The sequence below is a fragment of the Zootoca vivipara genome, chromosome 2 (genome assembly GCF_965207765.1).
Source record: "Zootoca vivipara chromosome 2, rZooViv2.hap1.1, whole genome shotgun sequence".
Taxonomy (NCBI): domain Eukaryota; kingdom Metazoa; phylum Chordata; class Lepidosauria; order Squamata; family Lacertidae; genus Zootoca; species Zootoca vivipara.
The window spans coordinates 31,286,581-31,304,603 of record NC_142584.1 but is presented as its reverse complement, the minus strand read 5'-3'; the positions used below and the strand labels follow the sequence as shown (position 1 = coordinate 31,304,603).

General features: G+C 44.1%; 1 protein-coding gene across 2 annotated transcripts; it reads right to left on the bottom strand.

Moving 5' to 3' along the window:
• Window positions 1-255: 255 nt before the first annotated feature.
• On the bottom strand, window positions 256-17,864 carry LOC118079814 (E3 ubiquitin/ISG15 ligase TRIM25-like). Of its 2 annotated transcripts, XM_060271851.2 has the most exons (6): window positions 15,573-17,726; window positions 12,603-12,698; window positions 10,508-10,741; window positions 7,620-7,782; window positions 5,585-5,647; window positions 256-937 (listed from the first exon to the last, which is right to left on the bottom strand). In XM_060271851.2, the coding sequence occupies exons 1-6, from the start codon at window positions 16,155-16,157 to the stop codon at window positions 399-401; spliced, it is 1,680 nt and encodes a 559-aa protein (XP_060127834.1). In that variant the 5' UTR covers window positions 16,158-17,726; the 3' UTR covers window positions 256-398. The 2 variants fall into 2 exon arrangements, with proteins under 2 accessions (XP_060127834.1, XP_088517660.1); XM_088661534.1 differs by lacking the exon at window positions 5,585-5,647 and having other exon boundaries at window positions 15,573-17,864.
• Window positions 17,865-18,023: the final 159 nt, after the last annotated feature.

Below are 18,023 nucleotides of genomic sequence, written 5' to 3'. Positions count from 1 at the left end.
ATTGCAGTCATCATCAGTCATTAACAGCCATCAACAGGTCTACCACTCCTATCAGCCCATCACCCATTCCCACCCACCCCCACTACCCTCTGTATATACATAAGGGTCTGGTTACTTCTGTTTCAAGTGTATCTGAAGAAGTGTGCATGCACACGAAATCTCATACCAAAATAAAAACTTAGTTGGTCTTTAAGGTGCTACTGAAGGAATTTTTAAAATTTTGCTTCGACTCAGACCAACACGGCTACCTACCTGTAACATTTGCTTTATGTTTATAGCCACGTGACTGAAAAAAGAAAAACGAATCCCACCTTAGCGGTAATGAGATAGAAGTTTATTTTATCAGCTATAGCAAAGCCCTCCTTGGCCTTTAAAGAGGGATATTTTCGGTGGCCTCTCTAGTCTGGGTGCTGTTTCAAAGTAATAGAGGCCCCACTGCTTACCATAGCAGCTGGGTAAAGAGGTTCGGTGAATATGGTGAGGAAACGGTAGATAAGGTTCATGGTGTTGGTGATGCCATAGAAAGTCAGGGAGCCAGCAGCATAGTTTAGTAAGACTCCAATTGTCTTATAGTAGCTGCCGTGCACCACGGTCTGAATATTGTTGTGCCAGACAGAGTACTTCAGTGAGTCCCACTCCAAGCACCATGAATTGCTGTTCCTGCCAAGCAGGTACAACATGCAAGCTTTCTCAGTTCTATGCTTGTAACTGTAGGTGACTCCCAAACACAGCCATGCGTTTGAAATCTCCGCCTCCCAGTAATGGCAGCCCTCACAGAGGCTGCGGGTGCACAAAAGCTGTGGCCAGTGGTTGAATCCTTGGCTGGGTTTTGAGTAGTTCTCCAACAAGATTCCCATATTCAGCACCGAGTGGGTCTCCTTAAACAGGAAGAGTTCTTCGTTGGCAGTGCTAGCATCAAAATTCAGCAGACAGTAATCTGTTTCGTGGGAGGCAAAACAAGGGGTGAAATGTCAAAAGATGCCACTCCAGGAAGGTGGACAAGGGTGGGCAGACCACGACTGAACAACTTCCAAAATCATAGAGTCACTGAGGCTAGAGGTGATTGGAATATAAACTTACTCCAGCCTCATGCCCAAGGCAAGGACCTCCAAGAATTCTCCCACATGCAGTCCCACCCATCAACCACCCTACAAAACAATCTAGAAAATTTTGTTTATGTTATGTTATCATATGCTATCAGTCTTTCTCCAAGGAGCTCAGCGTAGTAGCAGTAGAGCAGGCATCCCCAAACTGCGGCCCTCCTGATGTTTGGCCTGCAACTCCCATGATTCCTAGCTAACAGGACCAGTGGTCAGGGATGATGGGAATTGTAGTCCAAAACATCTGGAGGGCCAAAGTTTGGGGATGCCTGCAGTAGAGCTTTGCTCCAAATGGTAAGAAATTTAAAGCGTTTCTGAACCACTTAATATTTTGAAACTCTTAAGCCGTTTACAAAAATACATCATAAAAACAATAAAACAGTACCGTATCATAAAAACAGAGATAAAACATAAATATCAGTAAAACAGTATTTAAAAGAAGAGGAGGAGGAGGAGGAGGAGGAGGAGGAGGAGGAGGAGGAGGAGTTTGGATTTGATATCCCGCTTTATCACTACCCGAAGGAGTCTCAAAGCGGCTAACATTCTCCTTTCCCTTCCTCCCCCACAACAAACACTCTGTGAGGTGAGTGGGGCTGAGAGACTTCAAAGAAGTGTGACTAGCCCAAGGTCACCCAGCAGCTGCATGTGGAGGAGCGGAGACGCGAACCCGGTTCCCCAGATTACGAGTCCACCGCTCTTAACCACTACACACACTGGCTCCAGTCTAATAGGTCAGGAATAACCTGGACAAAACGTTAATGTCACGAAATGACATCTGACACAACTAATGGATGGTCCTTCACATTTGGTAGAAAGGAGGACATTCCTGAGCGTGTAGGGACAATGGTGGAAAATGCCTGTTTCCGGGTAACCATTCTGTGGTATTCTATAGGGCGTTGTTTTGAGAGTAAAATTCCCTCAAATGATCTAATTGTTCTTATAGGTCTTTCAGATAACCTGATTCCAAGTTGTTCAGGGCTTTATATGTTAGTAACAAGACCTTGAACATGGTCTGAGAACTGCTTGGCAGCCAGCCCTCCCACAGCTATTTTGTGTGGAAGAACAAACAGTGTTTGCTGGCAGCCTTCAGGAATTCTTTCGTTTGAAATTTGCTTAGGGGAAAGTTTAAAGTTGCTGCTTCTTGAATCCCCAGGATTAAAAAAAAAGACTAAATAATTCTTACGGGGTTGGTAGAACTGTCAGATTTCACCTGGGATAGTGCTCCTCTTTACGAGAGGGAGAAATTTGGCTGTGCAGTTTCTTCCCTCATAGTATGTACTGCTATGCTGGAATCAGGATAGTATGCTAGGGTCCCCCCTGGCAAAGCACAAGCCGTGGCTAGAGCTTCACCTTCAGTCAGAGCAGGCCTTAGCATTAGCCAGAGTGGGACATCCCTTTCAGGCAGTGAGGGTTTGGATGGGTGTGGGAGCCATCTTGTCCTTTACCTCAGACCACAAAATGTCCTGGGCCTTGGAAGCTGTTGGGTTGGGTGGGTTCAGCACCAGAGTGGCCGGCCAAGTTGAACCCTGGCTGAGGGTCCCAGAGGCTTGGAAGGACCCACGCTGGTTCAACCCAGGCACATTGCCATTTGCACCACTATATATTACTGCATTAAGTTACCCAAACTGCAATATTCTGCCCATAGAAGATATATGAAATGTATTGATTTCATAGATCTGTGGTCTGGATACGTCTAGGGGTAGAACTTTGGGCTGGGACATTGCAGTTTGGGTAGCTTAAGATGGCGGTGACCGTCATGGATGGGAGACAAGCTCAGTTCCTGTTCAAAAGTGCCACCACTCATCCACCACTAAAACATGTCCTGAGGCCCCCCGGCAGAGGGTGACAAGTGGCATCACCAATGTGGCAGCGGCAGCAGAGAAAGCATATGGCAGGCACCGTTGCCACAACCAGATCTGGATCCTGCCCTGGTTGTGGTAGGTGTTGGGTGGGTGGGCCCATTGTCAGGGCTGAATCAAGGCCCCACAAAGTTTGGCACCAAGCTTGGGTGCACTGTTAGCATACCAACAGGAAGACACTAGGGCCCCCCTATGGCTGGACTCCCATATACTGCCTGCAACATTACTAGGGTTCAATGAAGATTACAAAAGGCTGAGGTTTGCTATTCATACTCAGTGGCCGGAAGCCACAAGCACCTCCAGCCTCAATAAAGGACACTGTGCCTTTCACCTGCTTGCGGCAGTCACCTGATGCTGTTGCTTTCTTGCTAGCTCTCAGTTGATATCAGGATGATAACGGCGGTTCTGCTCCCCTTGCTAACTAGGGCAACCAAACTCACAAAAGTTTATGGTGGGTGATTATTTTTACTGGCCAGCGTCCAGCTAGCAAGCACAGACTGGTACGTATTTGGTTTAATGCAGGTCTTAACAGATTGGTGCTGATATTGACCTTTCCTCTTCAGCTAGGACTGGGCTTTTTCAGAGACGGTGCCAGGAGATTCTGGGCCCAGCACTTTCCACATGGCTCCTCAAAGCAGTGTTCTAATATTTTATGTAAGAAGTGGGAATTTGTATGGAGGATTTCAGCCTCCCATCTGCCATATGGGAGTAGTAGTAGTAGTAGTAGTAGTAGTAGTAGTAATAATAATAATAATAATAATAATAGCCTAACTGAGATAGTCTCTTATATGAAATGCTTAGAGAACTTAGCATCACTGGGGGGTTGGACTACTAAATGATCCTCAGGGTCCCTTGCAACTCTACAATTCTACGATTTTACGAAAAGTGCTGAATTCTAAGAATCTCTCGTCTTGTTTCCAGATTTGGTCAGTCCTAGTGCAGATGACCAGAGACAGAAACAGGATGGGAGGTCACTTAGGGCAGGTAGGGGTCTCCTCTGAGACTGTCTCCTCTGAGACAGTTTGGGAACCAAACTGACCCCTCAAACTCTCCTCCAGACTTTTCCTGGAATCTAAGTGACCACAGCATACAACACATGGTCAGTATTTGGTAAAGGATGCCCAGGCAATGATACCTGTGTCTCTCTGTGTGTGAGTGAAGGTGGAGGGCATCTCCTCCTCTCTCCCACCCCCACCCCCAATTCTGTGTTTGTGCCTGCATATGGGAAGCAGGCATGAGACAAGCAGATGAGCCCTGCCATTAATGGGCTTTTGCTACGGGTCTGCTGTAAGTATGGCTAACATGGAATATTACCATGTGAGAGTGTTTGCGGGAGAGTTTGTGTTGTGTTAGTTGAGTTGAGGAAATGCAGCCCTAGCATTAAGTAGCAAGAAAGAAGGGGTGATGTTAGTTAATGGAGAAAGCTGGTCACTTCAAGAATTGGCACCGGTATTTACTGTTTCCAGAGTGTCTTTTAACCTTGCCGTATTCTGCTACCGGTAATTTATTCCTTCTAGAATACTGAACATCAATAAATGTCAGGGTTATAGACTGGGGCACCGGATAAGATGTGGAAGATCATGATAAAACAAACAGTGAGTCAGCATCTGTGGACACACCCGTAAACAACCACTTACTCCAAGTTTCCTTCCTCTGGAAGGACAAGAAATCCAAGACTTCTGCAACTTCCCAGAATAGAGATGAAGTGATAGGAAAAGTCAAACCTGTTATGCTTTGGCTGTTAAAGACATGAAACAGAAAATCTTGCAGCAACCCTGTGAAATAGTGCTCTTTGGATATCTTCTACAATTGCTTTGAAAAACAATTCAGTTCTTGAAGTGAAGTGCCTGAATTATTATTATTTTTTTAAGTTCCCCAACTGGAAGTGTTTCACAAATCCAAGAGCCAGGATGGTGCCAGTGACGAATCTCCACAAAGGAGGGTCCTCCTGTTCAGGTGTGTGACTCCAGCCACAATGTGGTGTTTTATTTGTTCACCGACTTTTACCTCTGTCTTGTTGTATGGTATGGTTTTGACCTTGAATACCGCTTTGCGAAATGATAGGTGGTTTATAACTAAATGAACTGAATAAATAAGAAGACTTTTGGCCTCTGCCTTACATTGCTAATGTGGCTATTATATTTACCTTACAAATATGGGAAGTGCAAAATCCAGTTTAAGCTACTGCTGCTAGTACCAGGTCAGTCAGAATGAACAAGTTAGGCCAGTTGACTGAACTCATGATGAACACCTCCATCGTTCTCTTAGAATGGCAATGGTTCCCACCTGAGAGGTGCTGGAAGGAACTGAGTTCTGGTGAGTTCTGACCGGGGGGGGGGGAGTCCTGGCAGTGGCTGTCCCAGATGTACACCCCTGAGCTTAATCACGGCTTGTTTTCTCAAATGTGATGGAAGCTGGCTTGAGGGAAAGCAACTCAAGCAACAGTATTTCTCAAGAAACCTCAGGATACAGATGGGTTGTGGCAGACGTCACGAGGACTCTGCTTCACATAGGAGTGATAGGAGTACATTGGCACCAGACGAAATGGTACTGTGTGCACAGACTAAATTTTAAAGCACTCCAGAGGAAAAACAAAGAGAAGACAAATGGAATTGCAACACCTACACTTTCTGAGACTCTTCCGATCCGTGGGAGCTGGTATCACTTCATAAGGCACCATTGTGATCCCTGAAAGATTAAAGGTTCCTGGAGTTATTTTTTGTGTGTTTGCGCACAGCCTATGCAAGGTGCCACGTAAACAGAAATTTGAGATTTTGCTCTCAGGGGTGTGGACCACACATATTTTTGAGCTTGTTTTTAACCCTTGTGTAAGAGACTTATTTGATCTGCATTATCTTGCAAAGTTCCCTGTTTTCGTCCTTCCAGAAACACAACCTTTTTAATCTACTTTAGCAAAGCAAAATATTGTTCCAACCAGAAGTTGCTGATCCTTATTAATCCAGCAGCATTTACGGGAATCATCCTAGACACAAGTATAATTGGCTGGGAAATTAAAGACCTGGGTAACTTGATCCAGGCCAAAGGGATAAGAGTCTTATAAGAGCTTCCTACATTCGAAGTTAGTGTGGTGTTTTGTTGCAAAACTCGCAGGGCATCAAGGAGAAGCGGCTTGCTGGGTGGGGCAGAGCCTCTGTGCTAACTTCCTGGCAGGTGGATCATTGTTCGCACTATGCCAGCCCCACTCCCAGCCACCTTACTCCTCTCCCTCTAAGTTGGCAACAGTGGCCCACCTGCTGTGAAGCTAGCTGAATGGCTGCGCCCCCCCCCCAATGAGCTGCATCTGGCCGCAAACTATACCCCCCAAAAGCAGAACTAATAATTCCCCCACGTCTGCCATGTGGAAGACCAGGAGATCACCATGGGCTTATGAGAACTGAAGGTGTTGCACCACAGCAAAAGAAAATGAGTCCTCTTTGGGGTCTCTCTCCTCATTCTTCAGCCACCACATCTTGTCCATTAAAAGGTAACCAGAACACTGGGTTCTGCTCACCCAGTGTTCAACTTAGACACTCTTAAATAGTCCAAAGCCTGGTTGGTCCCACCCCCAACCCCCCAAAAAAATACCCCATGATGTGTCAGAAGAAGAGCCTTGCTAAGCTATCTATTCTAGCACTCTGTTTCTACAGTGACTAACCAGATGATAATGGAAATCCCACAAGCATGACATGAGCGAAACAGCTCTCTCTTGCTGCTGGTAACTTGCCCTCAGTGACTAATAGCCACTTAAAGCCTTATCTTCCTGAAATTGTCTAATCCTAATTTTGGCCACATCACATGCAGAAGACACTATTTAATTTGTGTTTGGTTCTATCCGGGTAAATAAGCTTCTTAGCTTTGTTAGATTTAACAGAAAAATGTAATTTGTTTATTTTTAAAGGTCTATAATTATCTATTTTTAAGGGCGTTTTAAGCTAAATAGTTTATTTTACAACTATATACATCGGGATCTACACGGAGAGGAGGAGATTTCAATCCCTTTCATTGCAATCCCTAGTTCAGAATTTGCTTTTTGCATCATTTCAGCACATTGGATCAACATTTTCAGAAAGCTATCCATCATGACCCAAGCCCTCTCCTGGTCACACCACAACACAAACTCATTTGATTTGTAGGTATGTTAAAGGAGCAATATGTGGCTGTGTCATTTCGAAGGGTTTCTGAGTCTTAATGTGAAACAAAGGGACCGAGAGGCTATGCATACACCAGATTGTTAATGTGTACGTTAATGTGTACACCAGGCATCTCCAAACTTCGGCCCTCCAGATGTTTTGGACTACAATTCCCATAATCCCTGACCACTGGTCCCGCTAGCTAGGGATCATGGGAGTTGTAGGCAAAAACATCTGGAGGGCCGTAGTTTGGGGATGCCTGGTGTACAGAGATCCAGCTTTTTCCAAGGATTGTGAATGAAATGACCCAAATTTGTATTTTGTGTGTGAGCATATGATTAATTTTAATTTTCATTCAATTGTATTGTCTTTCTTTATTATTGCATGCCAATGAAGCATATGTTCTTGCTTAAATGAAACAAAAAGATTGCAAAGTAAAAAAAATCTACAGCACCATGTGTTGTAACAGAAGTTATTTGAACCTATGAATGCGTCTTTCTAGCTATAGTATCTACGAGGAGCCAGCTCACCTTTTTGAAGGACTTTGTTGATGAAGCAGAGTCCGAACATGGATACCTGGGATTTCAAGTCACTCAGTGTCTGTTTAAGTGCTACGAAACTGGTGGGCTCCTCACACTTCAGTCCAATCAAAGCTTCTGTGCAACCCGACATTACTCTTATTTTTGGGAAGTCCTGTGGGAACAAATAGATTTCAGCAAGAGATTGAAACTCACTGAAACATTTTTGGAAGAGAGAATTTCGATGTCCTCATCACAGAAATGGAACCATCTTGGTTTGCCTGCAGGCTTTCTGACTACGTGTATAGAATCCAGGGCCGGCCCATTCATGAGGCAAGATGAAGAGACCGCCTCAGGCGGCAGGAGATCCACAGGGACAGCAGATCCTAATGTAGATCTTCATTCACCCCTCTTGTTCCTGACGTAGATCTTCACTCACCCTTTCTTCCCTGGCAGGGTGTGTGTGCCATTTTATGGTTTACCTCAGGCGCCAAAATTTCTCAGGATGGCTATGCAATCATAGAGTTGGAAGGTATCTCAGAAATGTACAGTGCAAAATACAAATCTGTTTTAAGTGCCTCCAGTGAAAGAGAATCTACCACTTTCCCCCTCAGCCCAGAAGGGGCAATCACCACAGGAAGGCATGTCAGGAGACTGCTATTTAATGCTTTGAAAGTACAGTATCAGGTTTTTGCATTTCGTGGTGAAAATACCAGAGATATTTGAGAAAATGTTCTTTAAAAAGAAACCCAAACCCGTTAACAACCTTCCCCCTTTTTAATTATCCAAGGGAACACGGATAATTGGTGATAACTATCAGGGCATGATGGCCTGAAGGCACATGGTACAGCAACTATGTTCGAACGAAGCAGCGGCAAGTCTGAGCAGTGCATGCATGGGAGACCAAACTGATTATGCCTTAAAAGTTTCACAACAGAAGAAAGGAAAGTTAGAAATGTTATAAGAGCTACCGTAGTGTGGCTTCATGGTTAGAGTGTTGGACCAAGACCTAAGAGACTAGTTCTCAAAGCTCCACTCAGTCATGAAGCTCACTGAGTGACTTTGGGCCAAGTCACTGTCCCTCAAGACCTAACCTACCTCGCAGGGTTGTTGAGAGGATAAAATGGGAAGGGAGGTGTCGTGCCAAGATCTTTGCCTTCAGTTCAAAGGATCATACAAACACTCGCGGATGACAAGGATATACAGTGGTACCTCAGTTTAAGTACACAATTGGTTCCGGAAGTCTGTACTTAACCTGAAGCGAACTTTCCCATTGAAAGTAATGGAAAGTGGATTAATCCGTTCCAGATGGGTCCACGGAGTACTCAACCTGAAGGGTACTTAACCCGAAGTATGAGTGTAATTGGGTCTGGAAGTCCATACTTAACCTGAAGCGTACTTAACCTGACGCGAACTTTCCCATTGGAAGCAATGGAAAGTGGATTAATCTGTTCCAGATAGGTGCGCGGAGTACTTAAACTGAAAGTACTCAAACCGAAGCGTACTTAAACTGAGGTATGACTGTAATAATGCTACTGGAATATCACTGAATGCTTTATTGCTCTTTTGCTATGGGCCAAATACAGCCTTATAGGCTAAATGCCACCTCTATGCAAACAGGCCCATTCCCCCCTCTACATTCCATTTGTGTCTTTGCAGTGTGGCTTAAATGGTGCAGAGGTCATTTGTTCATATAACATGGTGTTCAGTTTGTTTTATTATTTGCATTTCTCTAGCGGCTTCGAGAAACACTTGATCAAATGAAAAATAAAGTCGCACTCTTTGGGCAAAGAGTTTTTAGCAAAAATAGGAGGTTTTTTTGCTGCTCCGCACTGGAGATTTTAGAATCAAGGCAGGTGATCCTGTGAAAACATTTATGAGCGGCAGTGTATAAGAAGTTGGGAGTCTCTTGCCTCAGATGGGTAGCTGCTGCCCAGTCCACTGGGGCTACATGACCTGCTGATGGCATCAGGGGAGAATGAGATTTTGTAAACACATAACAAGTACAATCAAATAATAAGCAGGTGATGGAAGCTAGAGCACCAGGTCTAGCCTTGTGAAAATAAATGCCCTTTGCTTCCTCTCTTGCACTTGGTCCTGGCACACTTCCCAGCAGAGTAAAGAGGAATGTGTGGTAGAGGAATTTCATCTCCAGCACAGTACAATCCTTAATCGATTCGCCCTCTTTCTTTCATGCTAATAATGGGTGGGGCGGTAGCAACAGTAGGAAGCACTGGCCATTCAAAGGACAAAGGAGGTCAGAAAGGGTGAAGAGATGCCTGAGAAGAATCAGATTGCTCAGCATGTTGTCTGGGGCTTATGGGAGTTGTAGTCTAAAATACCTGGTGGACACATGGTTGGGGAAGATTGCCTATTCTATTCTGCCTCGGTCAGACCACACCTGGGATACTGCGTCAAATTCTGGGCACCACAATTTAAAAAGGATATTGACAAGCTAGAATACGAGCAGAGGAGAGCAACCAAGATGATCAAGGGTCTGGAAATCAAACCTTATGAGGAACAGATGAGGGAGCTGGGTATGTTTAGCTTGGAAATGGGACGACTGAGAGGAGATATGAAAGCTATCCTCAAATATCTAAAAGGCTGTCACGTGGAAGACAGAGCAAGCTTTTTTTATCCTGCTCCAGAAGGTAGGACTCAAACCAATGGTTTCAAGTCCACTAAACATCAGGAAGAACTTTCTGACAGTAAGAGCTGTCAAACTCCCTTGGGAGGTGGTAGACTCTCCTTCACTGAAGGCTGAATGGCCATCTGTCACTGATGCTTTAGATGAGATTCCTGCATTACAGGGGCTGGACTAGACGGCCCTCGGGGTCCCAACTCTACAGTTCTATGATTCCCTGGTCTTAACTGTGCTCCCATTACAGTGTGGACTCTACCTGCAGAAACTGATGGTCACTTGGGTCTTCCATGAGAGCTGTCAGCCAGCAATTCTGCTTCTGGAGATCAATCAGCTGCTCTTGACTGTGGTGAATGGAATTCCCCATTCCAACTAAGGCCGATCTTTCTTCTTCATCTATAAAGTCCATCACCTTGTTCTGCAGTCGCTTGAGCTCTTTCATCGCCTCGGCAAAGGCCCTATTCACTTCATCTCGGGCCGTCTTCACTACTTTCTGAAAGGGAAAGGCAATGCCAAGCACACCACATTTTCACCTACCATTGTTTAAAGTATGAAAGTTGCTACCACACGACGTAGCATTGACTTGGGCAGCTTTAAAAGTGGATTAGAGAAATCCATGGAAGATAAGGCTATTGATGGCTGCTAGTCATGGTGGCTATGTATTGCCGTGATGCCTGTGAATCCTAGTGACTGGGGATTGCATGTGGAAGAGTCCTATTGTGTTAAAGTCCTGCTTGTGGACTCCCCCTAGGCGTCTGTTTGGCCACTGTTGAATGCTGGATTAGGCCTGATTCACTAGGGCTCTCCTTATGTTCTTACGTGTTCATTTAATACTCCTTTGTGAAATTCCCAGGGCAGGCGCAGACATACATTTTTAAAGTGGCAAAGCTGCTATGGAACCATACATAAATAAGGAGCAAGTGGTTCTGCTGGTTTCTAGCAAAAGTACTGAGCACACACTGCTAATTGGCTACATGCTCCCAACTTTGTCTTCCTCCTGAGAGCACCCTTTCAAGTTAAGAGAGTCCTGCTTTCGATAAAAGAAAATAAGGCACCAATGAAGCAGGCTAACTTGCTTGTTGTGCTTTCTTTTCTTTTTTGGGGGAAGAGGATTGTCCACCTGAAATGTGGTGGTGAAGAGGGAGAGGAAACAGAGGGAATCAGCTTTCAGTCTGGAAGGCCTACGTGTGTAATTTGAGGAGAAGTAGTCAGAAGAAAGCAGAGCTCACCAACCACAGGAAACCCTATTCCTGTTTGCGCTGGAATGTCTGTATTGTATTGTATTGTATTGTATTGTATTGTATTGTATTGTATTGTATTGTATTGTATTGTATTGTATTGTATTGTATTGTATTGTATTGTGGTCCCTTCCAGTGCTGTTTAGCTGCTTTATTTATCAAATAGCCCTTCACAATAAAAGCTGAAAAGGTTTTTTTTTTAAAAGAAAAGAAGCAGCAACATGTCATTGGTGGGACTGACTGCACAGCGGTTCCTTGAAGCAACAATGTTGTTAGGTCTTCAAACGATGCAGTTTGTGATCTAAGGCAGGCGTCCCCCAAAATACGTTGTTTTGTACGTCTGCAAGCCCTGAGCCTGCTGATAGGTCATTCCTACGCATGAATGTTACCACTTTGGCTACCTAAGAATTCAGATGATGAGTTTGTCATTAGTATACACAGGGGTGGCCAACTTCCAAGAGACTACGATCTACTCACAGAGTTAAAAACTGGCAATGATCTACCCCCTTTTGGGGGGTTCAGGTCAAAGTTGTTGAGTTTTTTTGGGGGAAGGAAAGCCCTGTTTTGGGGGGTTCATGTAAAAGTTGTTGAACTTCTTTAGGGAAGAGGAAAGCGACATTCAGCTCTCTTTTTTTTAGGAAGGAAAGCCCTGTTTTGGGTGGTTCAGGTCATTTTAGGGATGCAGGGCGAAGATGTTGAGCTTTTTTTTAGGGAAGCCAAAGTTTTTTAGTTTCTTTGGGGAGAGCCACTGATCTACCGGTGATCTACCACAGACGTCCAGTGATCTACCGGTAGATCACGATCTACCTGTTGGACATGCCTGGTATACAGTATAGAGTATGGCTCTCAGTCAGCCAGGAGAACAGAATGGGAGCCAAACAGGACCTGGGATGTTCCATGGAATAGCAGAGAAAGTTAGCATTTGCTAGGGGTCTTCCAAGATGGCAAGGCAAAACCTTGACCTCTCCAGATCTAAAGAAGTGTCAACCGCTTGACTTCAGAACATGCAAATACACGCCCACATGAGGAATGGTACAATACTGAGTGGCAGTGTGTGCCCCTGGATCTGTGTGATGTGCCATGGATTCGGTCCCTTCCCTCAGAAGCTTTTCTCACCGCAAGGTAGTTCATTCTGCCCCTGTGTTGCTGACTGTCTGCTGCCAACATCAAAACTTGGTTTGCCACGTTGGCCTGTACTCTCTTGAGTTCGACCTGGGAAAGAAATAATTAGAGCATGGAAGCAGCAGGATGGGGATGACGACTTCACATACACCTCTTTTAAAAGTGGAGCATAAATAATCAGTGCTCAATTAAAAGAAAAAAACCAGATATGTGGCATGTGTATTCCAGTTTTATAGAAGAGATCCTGTTTGGACTCACACTACAAAGGACTGGACTAGATGAACAGCCACTGGAATTAATCAGGAAGCCCATTTTTTATTCACAAACTGCTTTTTGATGCAAAATGTCTTCAAGGCAGCTTACAATTTAAAAGAAGGATTTAAAATTCTGCTATTAATACTTCATACAAAACCTAACAATATGGAACAGCAGAACAATACACCATTAATAAAGCGGTGCCAAGAAGCCTTGACAATCCCCTGCTAGTTGTCTGGTAAAATTTAAAAAAGCAACCATCGAACAAAACACCTGAAGTATGGGAAATAGTGAAATCTCCAAGGCGAGGGAGTTTCCATCGCAAACTGTACCTCCAATGATTTTGGGACAACAGGGCTGGTTTAAGGACTGCCTGAGGCAAAGGATAAGATTCCGTAAATAGAGAAGCTGACTGGATGGCAGTCGAATTTTACTTCAATAGTACAGATGGGATAGTATGGCCGCCCACACCTGAGGGCAGCAGGGGTATGGGACAAATTCTACATGGCACACAGAGCTGTGCCCTCCAGCAGAAGGGAATGGCTAGGAGGCTCAGGAGAAAGATCCACAGCCCCCAGTATCTGCTAATCACCTCACTCTGCCCTAGAATAGGGCTCAGTCATGTGGGGCATGTAGAAAAGCCTCACCTGATTATCTTAATAGGTGGGGAGGTTCTTATCTCAGTTTTCATTTATTTATTTTCATGAAACTGGGTGTAACCGGATAGGGTGCTATCCTCAGCGGAACCCTTTTGTTCAGCTTCTAACCAACTTTGTCCAAATTGCACAATCTCAAGGGCAAGCAATCTCAAAATAAAATAAGACACAACAATCTTGGTGCCAGTATTAACTGGTTCACTGCTTTTGTTGCAATGGCAAGTTGATGGGCTCAGTCGTCTTCGGCTAATAGCTTGCTTGAAAAACATCACTCCTAACGTGACTGTGTCTCCTCTTAGAAGAAATAAAGGATGTGAAAGAAAAGTACATACAAGTACAAGCCATAATACAGACAGCATTTGAACCTCATAGATAATATGTCTAATGTATAGTACACCAGATCTGCATACATCTATATATCTATACAGTATCTATCTATCTATCTATCTATCTATCTATCTATCTATCTATCTATCTATCTATCTATCTATCTATCTATCTATCTATCTTCTGTTGTTGACACTCTCCTTCAAACAGCAGTTTATAAATAACAAACACTTGGGCTCATCATTTTATTATTTATTTATATTTAAAAGTTATATCCCGCCCTATTTCATAGGGCACATTATAGCAAGCAACACATAACATGTCAGTAACATTAAAGCACATCATCTCTTTCATTTTTCCAACTTGTGAAGAATAGGCAAAAAACAATAAAATCAGGATAAACCATCCTTGTTATAGAAAAAAAGTATGTATTCTGAAAATTATTATATCTCCTCAACAGTATCACACAGATATAAATCACTCATTTTCCAACCCCCCCCCAAAAAAACCAAGAGAGAGAAAGAGAAATAGGTGGGAACTAGACTAAATGGATACTATATACGGTACACTTTTATCATTCCCGTTTTTTAGCTAATACTATCAATTTCTGCTTCTCTATTTGTCCTATTTATCCTGGAGTTCTAAAAACTGAGGATTTACCCCAGTTTAAACAAGCTTCTATACCTTTTCACATGCCATATTCCAATTTTTGCCCTTGGGGGGAGGGAAACAAAAGAAAAGGCTTTGGGAGGAAAGCAAGTTCTACCTCCAAATTGAGGTTTTTGTTTTGTTTTTTTGTCTCTGGGCCATCCCATCTCTAGTGCCTGCCAATTGAAAGAACAGCGATGAAGAACAGAAACAAGAGAAATAGGGTAAAATGGGAGAGGGTCTGTGCTACTGAAACCCCACCCAATCTGACCCAGTGGGAAGTGAATTTGCCTCCCCTCCCCCAGTTGCCAACCAAGAGGGGTGAAGGAAGCCACACTCATGATCTCCATGATCGGAATCGTTGATAGGAATCGTTTAGGAGAGGTGGCTATAGTACTGTCCTCACACCGGTTGTACTCTTCTGTAAGTTGCATTCCAGGGGTTCCAGACCACCCAAAAGAGGGGACAGCACACGTTGACGGAGCGTACTGTACAATGGACAATGAAAGAGAATATGCTCTACAGCAGTGGTCCTCAACCTTGGGCCTCCAGATGTTTTTGGCCTACAACTCCCATGATCCCTAGCTAGCAGGACCAGTGGTCAGGGATGATGGGAATTGTAGTCTCAAAACATCTGGAGGCCCAAGGTTGAGGACCACTGCTCTACAGTGTCCGGGACATTCATAGAACATCTGCAGAATCTCTTGTTTCTAGGAATGTTTTGATAAGTTCCCCTGACAAATGCCGAGGGAAAAACATTCAGATGGGCCAACATAAAAGCCCTACGTTGGGCTGGGATTATTAACTTAGTGACGTAATTGGCAAGGTGAAAGTGTGGGAATCTGCCTATCTGATGATGACCAAAGGGTAACGGCGGGGGTAGCCGAGTTTTTGGTAGCAGTCCTCCAAGGAGCAGGTTAACAGGGAAAACCCCAGATTCTACATATATATATACAATCAGTCTATGTAGCCAACTGCTTTATGGTTTTATGTGTAAAATGCTTAATAAAGGTTTGATAAGTGTGTGTGCATTCCAGGAGAACTAACTGCTGACCTTAAAGGATGGCATGATACTTACTTCTTTCTTGGCCCTGTCATCCTTCAGAGAGATGGCATCATGATTCTTGTGCTCTTCCCGAACACAGATGTGGCAGATGAATTTCCCTTCGATTCTGCAGAACAGCTCCAGCAGTCTGTGATGTTTCAAGCACATATTAGCCTTCAGGTCATTGAGAGGCTTTATCAGCTGATGGTTCTTGAAGGCCTTGTCTTCATAGTGGGAACGGATGTGGTTTTCGCACAAGGCAGCCATGCATTGCAGGCAGGACTTGACAGCCTTCATCTTCCTGGGGCAGCAGAAGTCACACAGAACATCCCTCTGACCTACCATCTTCCTTGACCCTTGGGCCTCTTCCCGTGCGAACCTTATGGCGATTTCTCCCAGGGTTATGTTCTTGCGCAGCTGAGGCCTCGAACGGAAAGGCTCACGACACTGAGGGCAGTAGGGGCAATCCCCGACCAGGGCTTGGTGGTCCCAGTAATCCTGCAAACAGTCCATGCAGAAGTTGTGCCCGCAGGCTGTGGTGACGGGGTCTCTGAACACCTCGAGGCATATCGGACACACAATGTTGTCCTCGAGAAGAACCAAGCTAGCTTTCTTCATAATAACACTTTCTTTTTTGGCCGAGACTCAGCCACTGCTTGTAGTTGCACAAAACCCTTAGGAAAAGTTGGGCTGCCACCTGTTTTTTTTATTTTAAAAAAACAAAACCACAGTAGTTGAAACAAATGGTTTTTAATTGACTGGTTAAACATAGACATTTGCATAGGGCTAAGAAAATAACATTTTAGAAGAAAAAAGTGTGTGCACTTGATTAGATTATATTTGAATATATTGCAGAGTTCTCAAATATATTGTTCTCGAAGCTACGAACATGAGTTTGACCAAACTGCGGGTGGCAGTGCAAGACAGGAGTGCCTGGCGTGCTATGGTCCATGGGGTCATGAAGAGTCGGACACGACTAAACGACTGAACAACAACAACAACAATATTGCAGAGTGCACTAAAAGTAAACAAAATGCTTAAATGTCTTGCCTAATTGACTGTGGGCAAGGTTTTAGTTGCTCAAACTTTTCTTTACTTAGTTAATGCAACCAATTCATTGATGGTTGTAATCTCAGTTAAAAGACAATGGCTTCCTCATGTGGAGATGCAATAGGTAGCGTTCTTTGCAGATGGTTAAACCTGTTACCACTCTTCAATGGGTGAGACTGCATCATTCAGTCACACTCAGGGGAGTCTAAGAAGCTGGTTGCAAGGAGGCAAGACTGGCATAGTGAATCCTGCAGGAACAGTGGACACAACTTTTGGATTTTGTGTTGTAGCACAAAAAAACCCCCAGAAGATATGGGATAATCTGGGTTAAAACTATGTGGAAAGAGCACACTCGGTACAGGAGTCTTGGCTAGATTATTTCTGTTCCTTTTGTCCCTACCTTTGTGATCCTATAATTCTACAAACAGATGCATTTTTATCAGTGAAACTCATTTCCCACACTCACCCATTCAGCTGTGATACAAAGTCAGTTGTGGCACCCTGTAACATTAAGTACCATCTGGCAAAAATTAGCAATCCGTAGGTGCTAATAGAAACTGCTCTACCTACAAACAGATCCCTCAGCTAGCTCCAGTGGCTAAAGGTTTTACTTTGTTCTTTTCTTGGTCCAAAACAGCAACCCCTATTGAGTTCCTGTCAGTTTACAGTATTTCATGGGGTCTGAATTTGCTATGTGACATCACAGTTCAAACTACAAGGGAGGGGGGAGCTCAGCACTCTGGTTATGATGTCATTGCACAACCAGGTCCAAGTCAAACATTAAAAAGACCACTCTTGAAAGCTCTTGCAAGGGGAGGTAGGCTATAGGCACCTCAGAGAACTGACATGAAGAGGGGAGACCACATGGAATGGAAACCCGACACTTTGAAGCAATTCTTCCCTCTGCCCTCTTAAATTGGTCTAAATACTGGTCAGATATTTCCCAGAAACAGAAAAATGTATTTTTTAAAAATAAATAAATAAATCAGACTATTTTTGATGAGATACGCTTAGCTCTCTCTCAGGAAGACTGAATAACAATTTCAACATTTTGCATTGCGTCACCAGCACAATTTCATTCAGCATCTTGTCCTCAAGTATATTATCTGTTTAATTTTAAAAAAGTAAAGGACCCCTGGGTGGTTAAGTCCAGTCAAAGGCAACCATGGGGTTGCAGTGCTCATCTCGCTTTCAGGCCAAGGGGGCTGGCATTTGTCCACAGATAGCTTTCCGGGTCATGTGGCCAGCATGACTAAACCACTTCCGGTGCAATGGAACACTGTGGCAGAAATCTGAGTGCACGGAAACGCCGTTTACCTTCCTGCCACAGCGGTACCTATTCATCTACTTGCACTGGCGTACTTTCGAACTGCTAGGTTGGCAGGAGCTGGGACAGAGCAACAGGAGCTCACCCCATCACGGGGATTTGATTTG

Bases quoted from the DNA above. Each gene is read 5' to 3' on its own strand.
- LOC118079814 (XM_060271851.2), bottom strand. From the start codon at position 16,157: ATGAAGAAAGCTAGCTTGGTTCTTCTCGAGGACAACATTGTGTGTCCG. The intron at 12,699-15,572 runs GTAAGTATCATG...TTTCTTTCCCAG, and splicing joins ATGACAGGGCCAAGAAAGAA to GTCGAACTCAAGAGAGTACA. The intron at 5,648-7,619 runs GTGAGCTGGCTC...TTAATCTTTCAG, and splicing joins CAACAAAGTCCTTCAAAAAG to GGATCACAATGGTGCCTTAT.